Source organism: Entelurus aequoreus, linkage group LG01, assembly GCF_033978785.1.
Source record: "Entelurus aequoreus isolate RoL-2023_Sb linkage group LG01, RoL_Eaeq_v1.1, whole genome shotgun sequence".
In the NCBI taxonomy this organism is placed as follows: Eukaryota; Metazoa; Chordata; class Actinopteri; order Syngnathiformes; family Syngnathidae; genus Entelurus; species Entelurus aequoreus.
The window spans coordinates 28,199,395-28,214,823 of NC_084731.1; the positions used below are offsets into that span (position 1 = coordinate 28,199,395).

A 15,429-nucleotide genomic window follows, 5' to 3' on the forward strand; every position below is an offset into this window, starting at 1 on the left:
CTTGGTCGCCAACGGCTACCCTCCCGGCGCCCGTTCTCCCGCCACCCAGCAACTCTTGGTGGACCTAAATTCAACACACTTGAAGCATGGAGAACCAGCTGGCAGGAGACCCCCCGACCCCCTCAACTCTCAGTCAACCCAAATACAAGCCTACCACTGGGCGCTGACCTTCCTCACAAGAACTGGTCAACACTAAAACGGATACGGACGGGTGTTGGCCGATTCAACGCCAACATGCACCGCTGGGCTCTGCGGCCATCAGCAGCCTGCCCATGTGGAGCCGAGGAACAGACCGCCCACCACATCATCCACGAGTGCCCCACCTTTACCCCACCTAATGACCTGGACCTCGATAATCTGAGCCCTGACACAGTGAGCTGGCTGCAGCGGCTGAGCGACATCGCCTAGCTGTCTCATCCAAAAGAAGAAGTAGTACTCAATTTCCCCAATGTGCTGTTCAGCATCTTTCATATTCACTTTTTGAGATAGGCACCAGCACCCCCCCGCGACCCCGAAAGGGACAAGCGGTAGAAAATGGATGGATGGATGGATTCTGCAGCCATCACTACCGAACCAACTGCCAATTAGTCACAACCTTGACAAACTGCCCATCATGTGTTGCCACTTGCCTGGCAGATGGTCAATAATGGTTAATAATGATGATGGAATAATCCACATTAAAGGGCCCCTCTAATGCTGACAACATTAGCACTTCTTTCATAGTTCTAGACCAGGGGTGTCAAAGTCAAATGGACGGAGGGCCAAATAAAAAATTTAGCTACAAGCCGAGGGCCGGACTGTTCGAATGTTCATTGAAAAATTTTTAAATGACGCATATAGTCTAGTGAACCTAATTGAACCTACTGAAAACCTAACAAATATATTCCAATATGATCAGATAAATAAAGCAATATTTTCTTATGGCTCTGTCAGTAATCTTTAATTTTCAACAGACACAAAAGACAAATTTCCTTTATATAAAAATCCCCATAACATGAACATTAAATGAAAGAAACCGGTATTCAAGGCACCATCAGTAGCCTATATTTTCTATTTTAGCAAAAGTGGGCTAAATTTACTTCAAAGAAAAAAACAATAATAGCAATTTTCTATCATCCACTCAACTGAAATATTTTTAAAATATAATTAAATTGAAATACAATAAAATAAAGTGCAAAAATCTATAAATCAAAAACAACACTTTGTTTAAGGAGAAGTAACATGCAGTGAAAACAAATATTAAACTTTAACTTTTAAACTTGAATTGAGTAAAAACTCTAAATATGTGATTGCACAGTAATGTTCACATTAAACCCCCCTCCTCCCTCCGTGGGAGGGAGGCGAGTTGGGTGCCCGAAACCCCCCGCTGGTTTCGGCCCGCCCCTTGGCGCGCGTGGCACGGCGGGCTCCGCGACCCGACGGCTGGCCCTCGTGGCTTGACGGCGGGCGCGTCCCGACGGGCCGCGCGTAGGGGTCAAACGCAGAAGTCTCAGGGCCTCGTGGTGAGGGGGTGGCCTGCGGGTTTCGGCCCGCTTGACCCCCCCGCTCCGCTTGGCGCGCGCGGCACATGACGGGTTCCGCCACCGACGCTCGGGCTGAAGCCCGACGGTGGTGCGGGCCCGGCGGTGACGCGCGGTTTGGGGAAACAAAGCAGAAGTCTCAGGGCCTCGGGCCGGGTTTCGGCCCGCCCCCTTGGCGCGCGTGGCACGGCGGGCTCCGCGACTGACGGCCGGGCTGCAGCCCTTCGGCCGGCAGGCGCGTCCCGGCGGGCCGCTCGCCCCCTTTCGGAACCTTGGACCGGCATCCGCTTGGTGCGTGTAAAAGATCTGCGGTCTGCGGGCCGGTTCTAATAATAAATCAAGATCATCCCAAGGGCCGTAAAAAACCTTCTCGCGGGCCGGATATGGCCCGCGGGCCTTGACTCTGACATATGTGTTCTAGACCTAAAAATTATGTCTACAGATAAAATTCCCCCCAAAATAGACACAGTAGGGATTTTAGGCTTGTTTTTAACCGAGTTTCAGCACATTTTGGAATGCCCAATTTTAGTTCCAAAATGTGGGCGGGCCTGCATCAGCCTGCTAACAGTCAATCAATCAATCAATCAAAGTTTATTTATATAGCTCTTAAAGGCCTACTGAAACCCACTACTACCGACCACGCAGTCTGATAGTTTACATATCAATGATGAAATCTTAACATTATAACACATGCCAATACGGCCGGGTTAACTTATAAAGTGACATTTTAAATTTGCCGCTAAACTTCCGGTTCTAAACGCCTCTGAGGATGACGTATGCGCGTGACGTAGACCGGCGAACACGGGTATGCCTTCCACATTGAAGCCAATACGAAAAAGCTCTGTTTTCATTTCATAATTCCACAGTATTCTGGACATCTGTGTTCGTGAATCTGTTGCAATCATGTTCATTGCATTATGGAGAAGGAAGCTGAGCAAGCAAAGAAGAAAGTTGTCGGTGCGAAATGGACGTATTTTTCGAACGTAGTCAGCAACAACAGTACACAGCCGGCGCTTCTTTGTTTACATTCCCGGAAGATGCAGTCAAGATGGAAGAACTCGGATAACAGAGACTCTAACCAGGAGGACTTTTGACTTCGATACACAGACGCCTGTAGAGAACTGGGACAACACAGACTCTTACCAGGATTACTTTGATTTGGATGACAAAGACGCAGACGTGCTACTGTGAGTATGCAGCTTTGGCTTCTAAACATTTGATCGCTTGACCGTATGTGCGCAACTTTTTTTTGCGTATGTACGTAACTTTTTAAAAATATATAAGCTTTATGAACCTTGGGTTAGGTGAACGGTCTTTTGGGCTGAGTGATTGTGTGTGTTGATCAGGTGTTTGAATTGTATTGGCGTGTTCTATGGAGCTAGGAGCTAGCAGAGGAGCTAGGAGCTAGCGTAACAAACACGCAGGTGTTTTTATGCAGGATTAATTTGTGGCATATTAAATATAAGCTTGGTTGTGTTGTGGCTAATAGAGTATATATATGTCTTGTGTTGATTTACTGTTGTGGTCATTCCCAGCTGAATATCAGGTACCGTGAGTATGCAGCCTTGGCTGCTAAACATTTGACAGCTTGACCGTATGTGCGTGTCACGTACGTAACTTTTTTTAAATATATAAGCTTTATGAACCTTGGGTTAGGTGAACGGTCTTTTGGGCTGAGTGATTGTGTGTGTTGATCAGGTGTTTGAATTGTATTGGCGTGTTCTATGGAGCTAGGAGCTAGCAGAGGAGCTAGGAGCTAGCGTAACAAACACGCAGGTGTTTTTATGCAGGATTAATTTGTGGCATATTAAATATAAGCCTGGTTGTGTTGTGGCTAATAGAGTATATATATGTCTTGTGTTTATTTACTGTTGTAGTCATTCCCAGCTGAATATCAGGTCACCCCCGGCTCTCACAGCATCTTCCCTATCTGAATAGCTTCAACTCCCCACTAGTCCTTCACTTGCACTTTACTCATCCACAAATCTTTCATCCTCGCTCAAATTAATGGGGAAATTGTCGCTTTCTCGGTCCGAATCTCTCTCACTTCATGCGGCCATCATTGTAAACAATAGGGAACTTTGCGTATATGTTCAACTGACTACGTCACGCTACTTCCGGTAGGGGCAAGCCTTTTTTTTATCAGATACCAAAAGTTGCAATCTTTATCGTCGTTGTTCTATACTAAATCCTTTCAGCAAAAATATGGCAATATCGCGAAATGATCAAGTATGACACATAGAATAGATCTGCTATCCCCGTTTAAATAAAAAAAAATCATTTCAGTAGGCCTTTAATCACAAGTGTCTCAAAGGGCTGCACAAGCCACAACAACATCCTCGGCTCAGATCACACATCAGGGCAAGAAAAAACTCAATGGGAACAAAGAGAAACCTTGGAGGGGACCGCAGATGTGGGGACTATGATGATGGGAATATGAGGAAAGTATGGACCTCTACAGTTAAATTGATTTATGCAAAATTGGATAGACCAAGCAAGAGAAGTGTAATTTGCAGCAATTATTTTAGTGATTCTGACTTGAAAGAAAATGGTGTTGGTTGCAGTTTGGATGGAACAAATATAAAAGACTCAACCCATCTCATCCGGTTTTTTTCTTCGCGGCTTAATTCAGACAATGGTCAAGCAGCTTGAGCGTGGCATTAAAACAAGTGAGAGTGAGTGTAAAGTATGAGCAGAAAATGCCGTATTGCTGTTCTTTTCTATGGTGTTCCAGTCATTCAAATAGAGAGATAGGAAATAGCTTTCATATAGTCCGGAAATAAGTGGTTCATAAAGGTAATAAAGTCAGGGGAAAAACGAAAGTGCGTCCAAAGAAATGGCTCTTAAAAATATCACTTTCATCTTCTTGTAGAATACAATCGGACTATGCGTGTGTCTGCAGAGATCACTTTGTAAAATGTTTGTTTGAACATTTGATTTGTCTGAGAAACTTACTGTGAGGCACTTAAGTTTATTCTCTACTGTATTAGTAGTGTGTAAGAGCAGAAATAAACGTAAGGAAAGGACAAGAGATTGCATTAGTTTGTGTTCTTTTGTGGTTAGACCTGCTTGTGCAAATAAACTAACGTCATGTTAAGTCTTAGTAATAAAAATTGTGATTGTTGGTCCAATCCACCGTTTTTTGTTGTCGATTTTCATAACAAAAACTAAAAGCTTAGTTGTTGTGCAGGAAAGCCAAGTGCTTTATTTGACAAGGATAACCACATTTTACGACTTTGGTGACATTTGTTAGTGTCAAGAAAATATATTTAGTAGTATTAATAAACTAGATGAATAAATCTCTTGTAGGCTCAACATCACAAACTATATCTTGATATCGCCAGCAAAGATTCATGCTGAACAACTGGGACATCTACAGCTAAATAATGAGACAAAATATGAATTTCACACCATAAAAACAACTGCAGACATGAATTGTAGATGAGACTAATTTTTGTAGCAGGAAATCAACTGCAAACAAACGTATCCTTTTTGTCATTAGCGTCACGATCACAGCAGCACGGCACTCGTTATGTCAATCAAATACGTTACTGATGCACGAATGAGTCCATCACTCCAACTTTGTCTTTCACCGATTAATGCTCAATTAGTGAACCCTCCAGATGTAAAGACATGATGTGCCTCCAATATTTTCTTCTCTAAATACCGTAAGTGTCAAGTGAATTGAGGTAGCAGTAACCTCTTGGTCATGATAAAGTTTAAATCTTTAAAAAAACAATGTTCTTAAGAGTATAAAAATCCACTCCATCCCATTTAAACTATTTTTTTCAAAATACCTTTCAAAACCTTTCTAAACACGCCTAAATCTGCACTGATGTGGGTAAATAAATATGAGTCTAATGGGGCTTGGACCGTCGACTGAAACCTGGAAGTGCCCGGATGTGCCTCGAGGTCACGTGATTGCAACCCACCTGTACACATTGTGATATTTACTGTTTCAAAGTACAATGCATACACTTGACTTGCAGAGCAAAAAAATAGTATCTTAGAGCCTCCCACTTCCAATGACAAGCACGTGGGGAGAGGTTGATTGGCAACATTAAATTGGCCCTAGTGCAGGGGTCCGCAAACTTTTTGACTCAGGGGCCGCATTGGGTTAAAACCATTTCGCCAGGGGCCGGGCTGTATATATACATACATATATGTATATGTATATATATATATATATATATACATTTATATATATATATATATATATATATATATATATATATATATATATATATATATATATATATATATATATATATATATATATATATATATATATATATATATATATATATATATATATATATATATATATATGTATGTATATATGTATATATATATATATATATATATATATATATATATATATATATATATATATGTATATATATATATATATATATATATATATATATATATATATATATATGTTTATATATATATATATTTATATGTATTCCTTGCGCACTTTGCCGATGATGTCACGTTATCGATGGGAAAATGCATTTTTAGACAATATGATTTGCCTGAGCAGCTAGAAGACACCGAGAGTAACAAGCGGTAGAAAATGGATTAGAAAGGACAGATTTAAAAAAATAATTATGAAAATGTTTTTTTTTTTTTTTTTTAAACTTGGGACTTACCGCGGGCTAGATTTCGGACGCTGGCGGGCCGTAGTTTGGGGACCCCTGCCCTAGTGTGTCAATGTGAGTGTGAAGGTCTGCCTATCTGTGTTGCCCCCCTGCGATGAGGCGGCAACAAGCGGTAGGAAATGGATGGATTGAATAATTCAAGTTTTGTAATTTGTGCATTTTAAAAAAACATTGTTTAAAAAGTCAACAAATTATCATATTTATTGATTTATTCAGTTATTTCTTAATATAAAGATAAGTTTTATTACGTAGCCATTTTTTTAATTAGTATTTTGTCCAAATTAGACTTAGACTTAGACTTAGACAAACTTTAATGATCCACAAGGGAAAATGTTCCACACATGCAGTAGCTCAGTTACAATGATGGAAAGTGTATAAGGATGGAAAGGACAATGCAGGTATAAATAGACTAAATATAGCGATATAAAATATAACATATATACGTAATATTTACATAATATATGTACAGTATATTATATATACTGATATATTATATTATATTACGTTATGTCAAATTACAATTAACATTGTGATATTTTCACGGTGTTTTATTTTTATTATTATTATTTTTTAAATTTAATTTGTTTATATCAACCTTTATTTATTACGTTCAACGATATTGTCACTGTTTCAAAGTACAGTGGGAGGAACCGCTCCGGAGGCGTATTGATGTCACGTGACTACCTCCGTCATGACGCAACGCGGAAGTTGTTCCGTCAGCATGGCAGCGCCCTTGACAGGCGTGTTTTGATCCCAGTTCTCTTGTCAAACATGAACATATGGTCGTCAAGAGCACCTTTGCGAGTCTCAAAAGAGGGAAAGAGCCGGTAGCGGAACATGGAGAGACAACAGTTCGTCGCGTCTCTTGTGGTAGGAAATATACGTTGCCTTTTTTTATATATTCCACAGTATTTCACTTACGCTGGGAACATAATTCTCGCAACGACACGTTGTTTTACTTTCAGGCTCTCTGGATTTGTTGGTCACTGAGACAAACATTTTGACTTTGAGTCACTTTAAATGTCGACTATAATAGCAGTTACTGAAATGTTAGATACAAGATAGAACCAAAAAAGTAATACACATTTGAATGATTCATTGTTGCCATACAATACAGGCCAAAAGTTTGGACACACCTTCTCATTCAATGTTTTTTATTTTTATTTTCATGACTATTTACATTGTGGATTGTCACTGAAGGCATCAAAACTATGAATGAACACATGTGGAGTTATGTACTTAAGAAAAACACTAGTTGAAATAACTGAAAGCTATTTTATATTCTAGTTTCTCCAAAATAGCCACTCCCTTTGTGCTGATTACTGCTTTGCACACTCTTGGCATTCTCTCAATGAGCTTCATCATCATCATTTATTTTTATTCCTTTCATGAAAATTAGAGATGTCCGATAATGGCTTTTTTGCCGATATTCCGATATTAAGGCTGAAACGACGCGTCGACGTAGTCGACGTCATCGGTTATGTAAATACGTCGACGCCGTTTTTGTGCGTCGACGCGTCGCATAATTACGTCACACTACCGTCATGGCGGAGCGCAAAGCAGACTGTGCGAGCGAGGGGAAAAACGCACGCCAAAAGTCGTCAAAAGTGTGGGAGTATTTCAATACACAGCCTAATGTTGTTGTATGCACACTGTGTCGAGCGGAAATGGCCTATCATAGCAGCACAACGGCTATGAACGAACATTTGAAAAGAAAACCATCAACCATCAACTAGTCAATCGTCCGCGTTAGCATACGTTGTCATCATTACACAAAAACATGAATGTGTCATTTGTATCTGCTAGGGGTGTAACGGTATGTGTTTTGTATTGAACCGTTTCGGTACGGGGCTTTCGGTTCGGTACGGGGGTGTACCGAAGGAGTTTCTAAGCTAAAGCTAACTTTAGCTGCTAAAGTCTTAACAAGTTGCTTTGCTCCTCTGCCTCTGTCTCAGCACGCAGCATTGTCCCACCCATACAACCATCTGATTGGTACACACGCAGCATTGTCCCACCCACACAACCATCTGATTGGTACACACGAAGCATTATCAGCCAATCAGCAGTGCGTATTCATAGCGCATGTAGTCAGCGCTTCAGCGTCGAGCAGATAGGTGTTTAGCAGGTGAGCATCAGGCAGCGGACTCTCCCCAAATGATAATAAACACCTCCCAGTCAACTACTAGTAACATCACTATGAGCCCGTTGACCTACTAGAAACTTAAACTGCAGCTCAGCTCGCTCGCAGTCCTGGTTTGAGGTGAAGGCTAATTACCTCTCAGTTCCAGCCACATCGACCCCTTCTGAGCGCCTATTTTCAGCTGCTGGGAATATTGTAAACAAGAAAAGAAGCAAAGCAAATAGACATGCTAACCTTTCTTCATTACAACTGTTAGTCACTCACTGGAATGAGTAGAATTGGTTATTGTGTACTGTGTTGGACTGGATGTTTATTTTGCACATTTTAAAAGCAATACTTAATGTTTACAGTGCTCCAGAATATTTAGATTGGCACTTTTTTGTATTGGATGTTTATCTTTATTTTTGCACATTTTAGCAAAAAAGCAATACTTTCACTTTTGTTGAAATGTTTACACTGTTGTTACAGAATATTTCGTTTTGCACTTTTTTGTATTGGATGTTTATCTTTATTTTTGCACATTTTAAAGCAAAATAAGCAATACTTTTACTTTTGAAATGCTTATACTATTGCAGAATATTAAGATTTGCACTGGATGTTTACTTTTATATTTGCACATTAAAAAGCAAATAAGCTACTTTTAATTTTGTTAAATGTTAAAAGTTTTAAATGTTTACATTGTTACAGAATATTTTGTCATGTTGTTGTCAATGTTGACTGAGTGGCCATACTTTTTTTTTGTAAATAAAAGCCATGCCTTTTGAAAAAACTGGCCTACTTTTATTTTTTCATCTTCATTTTAAATAAAATAAAATAAAAAATAATCGGTAAAAGGAAAAATAATCTATAGATGAATCGAAAAAAATAATCTATAGATTAACCGATGAATCGAAAAAATAATCTATAGATTAATCGATAGAAAAATAATCGTTAGCTGCAGCCTTATCCGATAATGTCCAAATCTTACCGATTCCGATATCAACCGATACCGATATATACAGTCGTGGAATTAACACATTATTATGCCTAATTTTGTTGTGGTTTTCCCAAAATAAATCAACTCAAGTTATGGAAAAAAATGCCAACATGGCACTGCCGTATTTATTATTGAAGTCACAAAGTGCATTATTTTTTTTTAACATGCCCCAAAACAGCAGCTTGGAATTTGGGACATGCTCTCCATGAATTGATTAACGTGGACCCCGACTTAAACAAGTTGAAAAACTTATTCGGGTGTTACCATTTAGTGGTCAATTGTACGGAATATTTACTGTACTGTGCAATCTACTAGTAAAAGTCTCAGTCATGGGAGTAGGGGTTATAGGGGGGTGTATATTGTAGCGTCCCGGAAGAGTTAGTGCTGCAAGGGGTTCTGGGTATTTGTTCTGTTGTGTTTATGTTGTGTTACGGTGTGGATGTTCTCCTGAAATGTGTTTGTCATTCTTGTTTGGTGTGGGTTCACAGTGTGGCGCATATTTGTAACAGTGTTAAAGTTGTTTATATGGCTACCCTCAGTGTGACCTGTATGGCTGTTGACCAAGTATGCCTTGCATTCACTTGCGTGTGTGAAAAGTCGTAGATATTGTTTGACTGGGCCGGCATGCAAAGGAAAAGCCTTTAAGGTTTATTGGTGCTCTGTATTTCTCCCTACGCCCGTGTACACAGCGGCGTTTAAAAAAGCCATGAATTTTACTTTTTGAAACTGATACCGACAATTTTGAAACCGATACCGATAATTTCCGATATTACATTTTAAAGCATTTATCGGCCGATAATATTGGCAGTCCGATATTATCGGGCATCCCTAATGAAAATGCATGTATACAAGCCACGTACAGTTCACACTTTCATTGTTTTTAATTGTTTCTTATACATTTCCGTGATCAGAAAGGAGCAGATGGAAGAAAACTATTCTTATATTTATCTTCCCCCTTTTTTTAACACAAATTATTTTAGATGACTTTATCACTGTTCCCTCCACCAACACCCGTACTGCAAAATACTTTTAAATTTTCGTTTAAAGGCCTACTGAAATGATTTAAAAAAAAATTTAAACGGGAATAGCAGATCCATTCTATGTGTCATACTTGATCATTTCGCGATATTGCCATATTTTTGCTGAAAGGATTTAGTAGAGAAAATCGACGATAAAGTTCGCAACTTTTGCTCGCTGATAAAAAAAAGCCTTGCCTGTACCGGAAGTAGCGTGACGTCACAGGAGCTAGGATTCCTCACAATTCCCCGTTGTTTACAATGGAGCGAGAGAGATTCGGACCGAGAAAGTGATGATTACCCCATTAATTTGAGCGAGGATGAAAGATTCGTAGATGAGGAACGTTACAGTGAATGACTTGAGAGGCAGCGATGGACGTATCTTTTTTCGCTCTGACCGTAACTTAGGTACAAGCTGGCTCATTGGATTCCACACTCTCCTTTTTCTATTGTAGATCACAGATTTGTATTTTAAATCACCTCGGATACTATATCCTCTTGAAAATGAGAGTCGAGAACGCGAAATGGACATTCAGTGCCTTTTATCTCCACGACAATACATCGGCGAAATGCTTTAGCTACGAGCTAACGTGATAGCATCTTGCTTTAACTGCATATAGAAACAAAAGAAATAAACCCCTGACTGGAAGTATAGATAGAAAATCAACAATACTATTAAACCGTGGACATGTAAATACACGGTTAATGCTTTCCAGGCTGGCGAAGGTTAACAATGCTGTGCTAACGACGCCATTGAAGCTAACTTAGCAACCGGACTGCACAGAGCTATGCTAAAAACATTAGCTCTCCACCTACGCCAGCCAGCCCTCATTTGCTCATCAACACCCGTGCTCACCTGCGCTCCAGCGATCGGCAGAAGGACGAAGGACTTCACCCGATGCGTTTGGCGGCCCGGAGACGTAGGAAGTCAAGGTGAAGTCGGCGGCTAGCGCGGCTAGCGCGGCTAGCGCGGCTAGCGCGGCTAGCGCTCCAACAAAGTCCTCCTGGTTGTGTTGCTGTAGTCCGCTGCTAATACACTGATCCCACCTACAACTGTCTTCTTTGCAGCCTTCATTGTTCATTAAAAAAATTGCAAAGATGTCCAGAATACTGTGGAATTATGAAATGAAAACAGAGCTTTTTGTATAGGATTCTACGGGGTACCATAACTTCCGTTACTCGGACTTCGTCACGCGCATACGTCATCATACCGCGATGTTTCAGCCGGATATTTCCCGGGAATTTTAAAATGTCACTTTATAAGTTAACCCGGCCGTATTGGCATGTGTTGCAATGTTAAGATTTCATCATTGATATATAAACTATCAGACTGCGTGGTCGGTAGTAGTGGCTTTCAGTAGGCCTTTAAGCATTTTCACAATGACAAAAAATCAGTTTGATATCATGCCAGTTGTCTCTTTTTGGAACTTTTTTTTAATTAAAAAATATTCTTGCAACTTTTTAAGTCTTTCTTTAGAGAATTCCATGCTTTCACACCAACAACAGACAAGCACATTTGTTTCAAATTTGTTCGCGCTATTGGATGTTTAAAGTCATGTGATTCTCATCTTCAGACGTGAACACTAATAACTTTCGTAAGTCCTTCGGAATAACTTTATTTCTAACTTTGAACATCACTAATAGAGTATGCAATTTTACAATGTCTTTTAGTTTTAATAATCCTGACCTAATGAAGAGTGGATTTGAGTGGTCTCTATATCCTACTTTAAAAATAATACGAATTGCTCTTTTCTGTAAAAGAAAGGCATTATGTTGCTGTGATATGTATTTCAAGAGGTGGTCACCGGAAATGGTTTTCACTTCACAGGTGTGATGCCTTCAGTGACAATCTACAGTGTAAATAGTCATGAAAACAAAGAAAAATGCATTGAAATGAGAAGGTGTGTCCAAATGTTTGGCCTGTACTGTATATCAAATATGTCGGTGTTATTGTTCAAACTTAATTTTGTCATAAAGATATACATTTAATTAGGTGCAATTAATCACTCTGCCGACGCTCAGAAAAAGTGTATTGTATCATTTGTGGAGGAATATCTGCTCATCATTTAAAATCCCAGGTTGATATAAAAAAACAAAAAAACAACTGATATGAAGTTGCACCCAAACAAGTAAATCGAAATCCCCACTAGAATGAAAACATAATCTTCTGTCCTTATTTAGAGTGGAAGAAATACTTTTTGTATCCTTGATTTTGTCTTACACAGGGTGAGGCAGAATATTCATTTGATTCAAAATAGTTATATTATCCACCTGCACAACTTTCTTCAAACCGGTAATGGGCTCCTGAGGGACGGAGATTAGTCTTGTCACTTACCTCTACTAAATATGTTAATTACCCGTATATGAAAGACAACTTTCCCTAGAATATATTTATATATACTGTATATATATATACATATATATATATAAAACAGCTGTTTGTTAAATTGGCTTTCAACATGTTCTGAAAATGTCATAAATTATTAATGAGGTATATTAGATTAGAACAACAGAACAACTATTTGCTTTGTCACCTATTAGCTAAGATACAAATGTTTTTCCTTCAATATAGCCCAGCACAATCTGATGTACATTGAATGGTGTTAGCATTTTTGATGTACAAAATGCATCAAAGTGGCCCTGCGCATTTTTTTAACTTTTCAATATATGGCCCTCGGTGGAAAAATGTTGTTATTCCATCAGTAAGAAGTTTTGACGAGAGGAAACAGTTGGTGCTCTCTTTGCTAAAATATGCATTTATTTTTTAAAATGTTCCAAAATAAGCAGGGTATCAAATGCTTGTAGTCTGTTTATGTACCCCGTGTTGGTGACCTGTTGAGGTGGGGGAAATATTTGATATTTAGATGCATCGCAATTCGGACTTGCACAATTATAAAATCGATTAGTAAACGTCAATAATCGATATAGTTACTGTAAATAAAGTAATGCAGACAGTTCTAAAATTTGGCTGACTGCAGCGAGCCACCTCACCTAGAGATCCCACCAGCTCCTTTTATTATAGGGCACTTATGTTCCAATTGAACACACATTTTTATTAATTTAATATATATAATGGGAATTAATTTACTGTTTCTTATAACAAATGCTCTGTTTTTAAAAGTCGCAAGTGATAAAAGCTTATTAAGTGAAAAGAAATGTAAAACTGCATTAGTATACATAAATTAAAGATGCATCATTAACCGATTTATAATTCAATCGTAGCTCTTGAATCGTAATCGAATCGTGAGGTGCCCAAATATTCCCACCTCTAGGTACCCCCCCGCCTTTTGTCCGAAGTCAGCTGGGATAGACTTCAGCTCACCTGTGACTCTAAAGAGTGCAAGTGGTGTAGGAAATGCAGCTCCTCTTACTGTAAGAAAATAGTCTACTCACTTAATTTGTACGGAAAGTACTAAAAATTAGATCAGAAACAATGATTAATTCGATCAATTAGGTTAGAACGAAGCTTAACTTTTTAAATTTTTTAATTCATGCACACATGTTAGAAATTAAATTTCAATGTTGATTATGTGCATTTATTAGGAAAAAAAGGGTAATGGCAAGCAGAAGAATTGTTTATTTAAACTATTTTTCCTAAAATTCGCATTGAGGCTTATCCTACTATTCGATTAATCGGACAAACTAATCAATAGATTACTCGATTACTAAAGTAATAATTTGCTGCGACCCTACAAAAAATAGCTAAATGTTTGTCATACTACCATAGGGTAAAACAGTACCTGACGGTTAATGTATTGATTACAATATTATTTACCTTGTCTCTCTAGGCTGGAGGTTGTGCAGGGATGTGTGTGGATCTTACCCTCTTTCCTCTGGATACTATTAAGACCAGACTGCAGAGCCAGCAAGGTTTCTACAAGGCTGGGGGCTTCAGGGGAATCTACGCAGGGGTCCCATCTGCTGCTCTCGGCTCCTTTCCCAATGGTAAGAGAGTGATTGTGATCCCAGCTGAACCATGTAGTTGATTGTTTTCCTGTTCATCAAGTAACTGTTAGGATTTGCAGTCTATTGTACAGCTTGCATATGGTGGTAACAATAACATTCTGTAATAATGGATTCATAGTCATCTGTCATATTTTTTGTGCATAAAACACAGTTTTTTTTGGATCACATTCAAATGAATTTGTAGTTAGTAATAGTACTTGTGATTTCACCGTACAATATCTCACAGAAGTGAGTACACACCACACATTGTAACAACCATTTAACTATATCTTCTCAATGGACAATGCTATAGAAATGCTACTTCCAATTTACAATGATCAAAATGCATCAGACAACAAAGTTAAAACAGAAAAAGCAGGTATACAACAAGCTGCACAGTGTAATGTGATTACATTACACAGTATTTAAAAAAATGTAATACAGGTCAAAAACAGGTGCATCAGTCAAGCATATTTTCCCTCACTAACTTTTTGAATAAAGATTTTTAGATTAAAGAGGTGAGCTTTAAAGCGGAACTGCATTTTTTTTTTTTTTTTGTCTAGCGTTCACAATCCTTATGTAAGACAAGCACACATGTTTTTTAATACACTCTAACTAGTAAATAAATGCGAGCAATGGTCTGCTTACAATGGAGTCTATGGGAGTTGCTCTATTCTGCCTGTAAAGAAATTACAACACCATCAAAACACCTCCATCAGGATTTTATGTACACGCTGTAAGTATATACTGTATGTAATGTAGTAACCTGCACATTTATAATAACATCTCATATTTTCGTATTTTGCTCATTTGAAGCCTATGGCGGAGCATTAATTTTACAAATGCATCACTACTTTTTCCTTCGACAACATCACTGATCATTACTCACTGCAAACTTAATGAAAGCCAACGAATATAAAAAAAACATCACTTACTGTACAATGTCTGCTGTCACTGGGATGTCGACTGTTAGAATGTTCATATATTCCCGTTTAGATGAAAAATTATTCATAATCTTTGCGAAGAACAAAGAGGGTGGAACCAAGCGTGTTTTCGTGTCTGAATTTGATGCCAAAATTTACCAACTTTTCGGATTATGCCCTGAGGTGAGAGGCAATCTTTATGATATAGAATAAACTTTTATCACATCCGAGGCAAGGAGGCATCT

The 15,429-nt window shown here is 38.8% G+C and overlaps 1 protein-coding gene across 2 annotated transcripts in view; it reads left to right on the plus strand.

The window, feature by feature from the left end:
- Positions 1–6,774: 6,774 nt before the first annotated feature.
- The window catches only part of slc25a26 (solute carrier family 25 member 26), a 101,508-nt gene continuing 92,853 nt past the window's right edge, over positions 6,775–15,429 (plus strand). Inside the window, exons 1-2 of one of the 2 annotated variants that reach the window (XM_062061621.1) lie at positions 6,775–7,054; positions 14,105–14,261. In XM_062061621.1, the coding sequence (XP_061917605.1) occupies positions 7,022–7,054; positions 14,105–14,261 (190 nt within the window). In that variant the 5' untranslated portion in view covers positions 6,775–7,021. The remainder of the gene's footprint in view (positions 7,055–14,104; positions 14,262–15,429) is intronic. The other variant, XM_062061537.1, reaches the window with a different exon arrangement.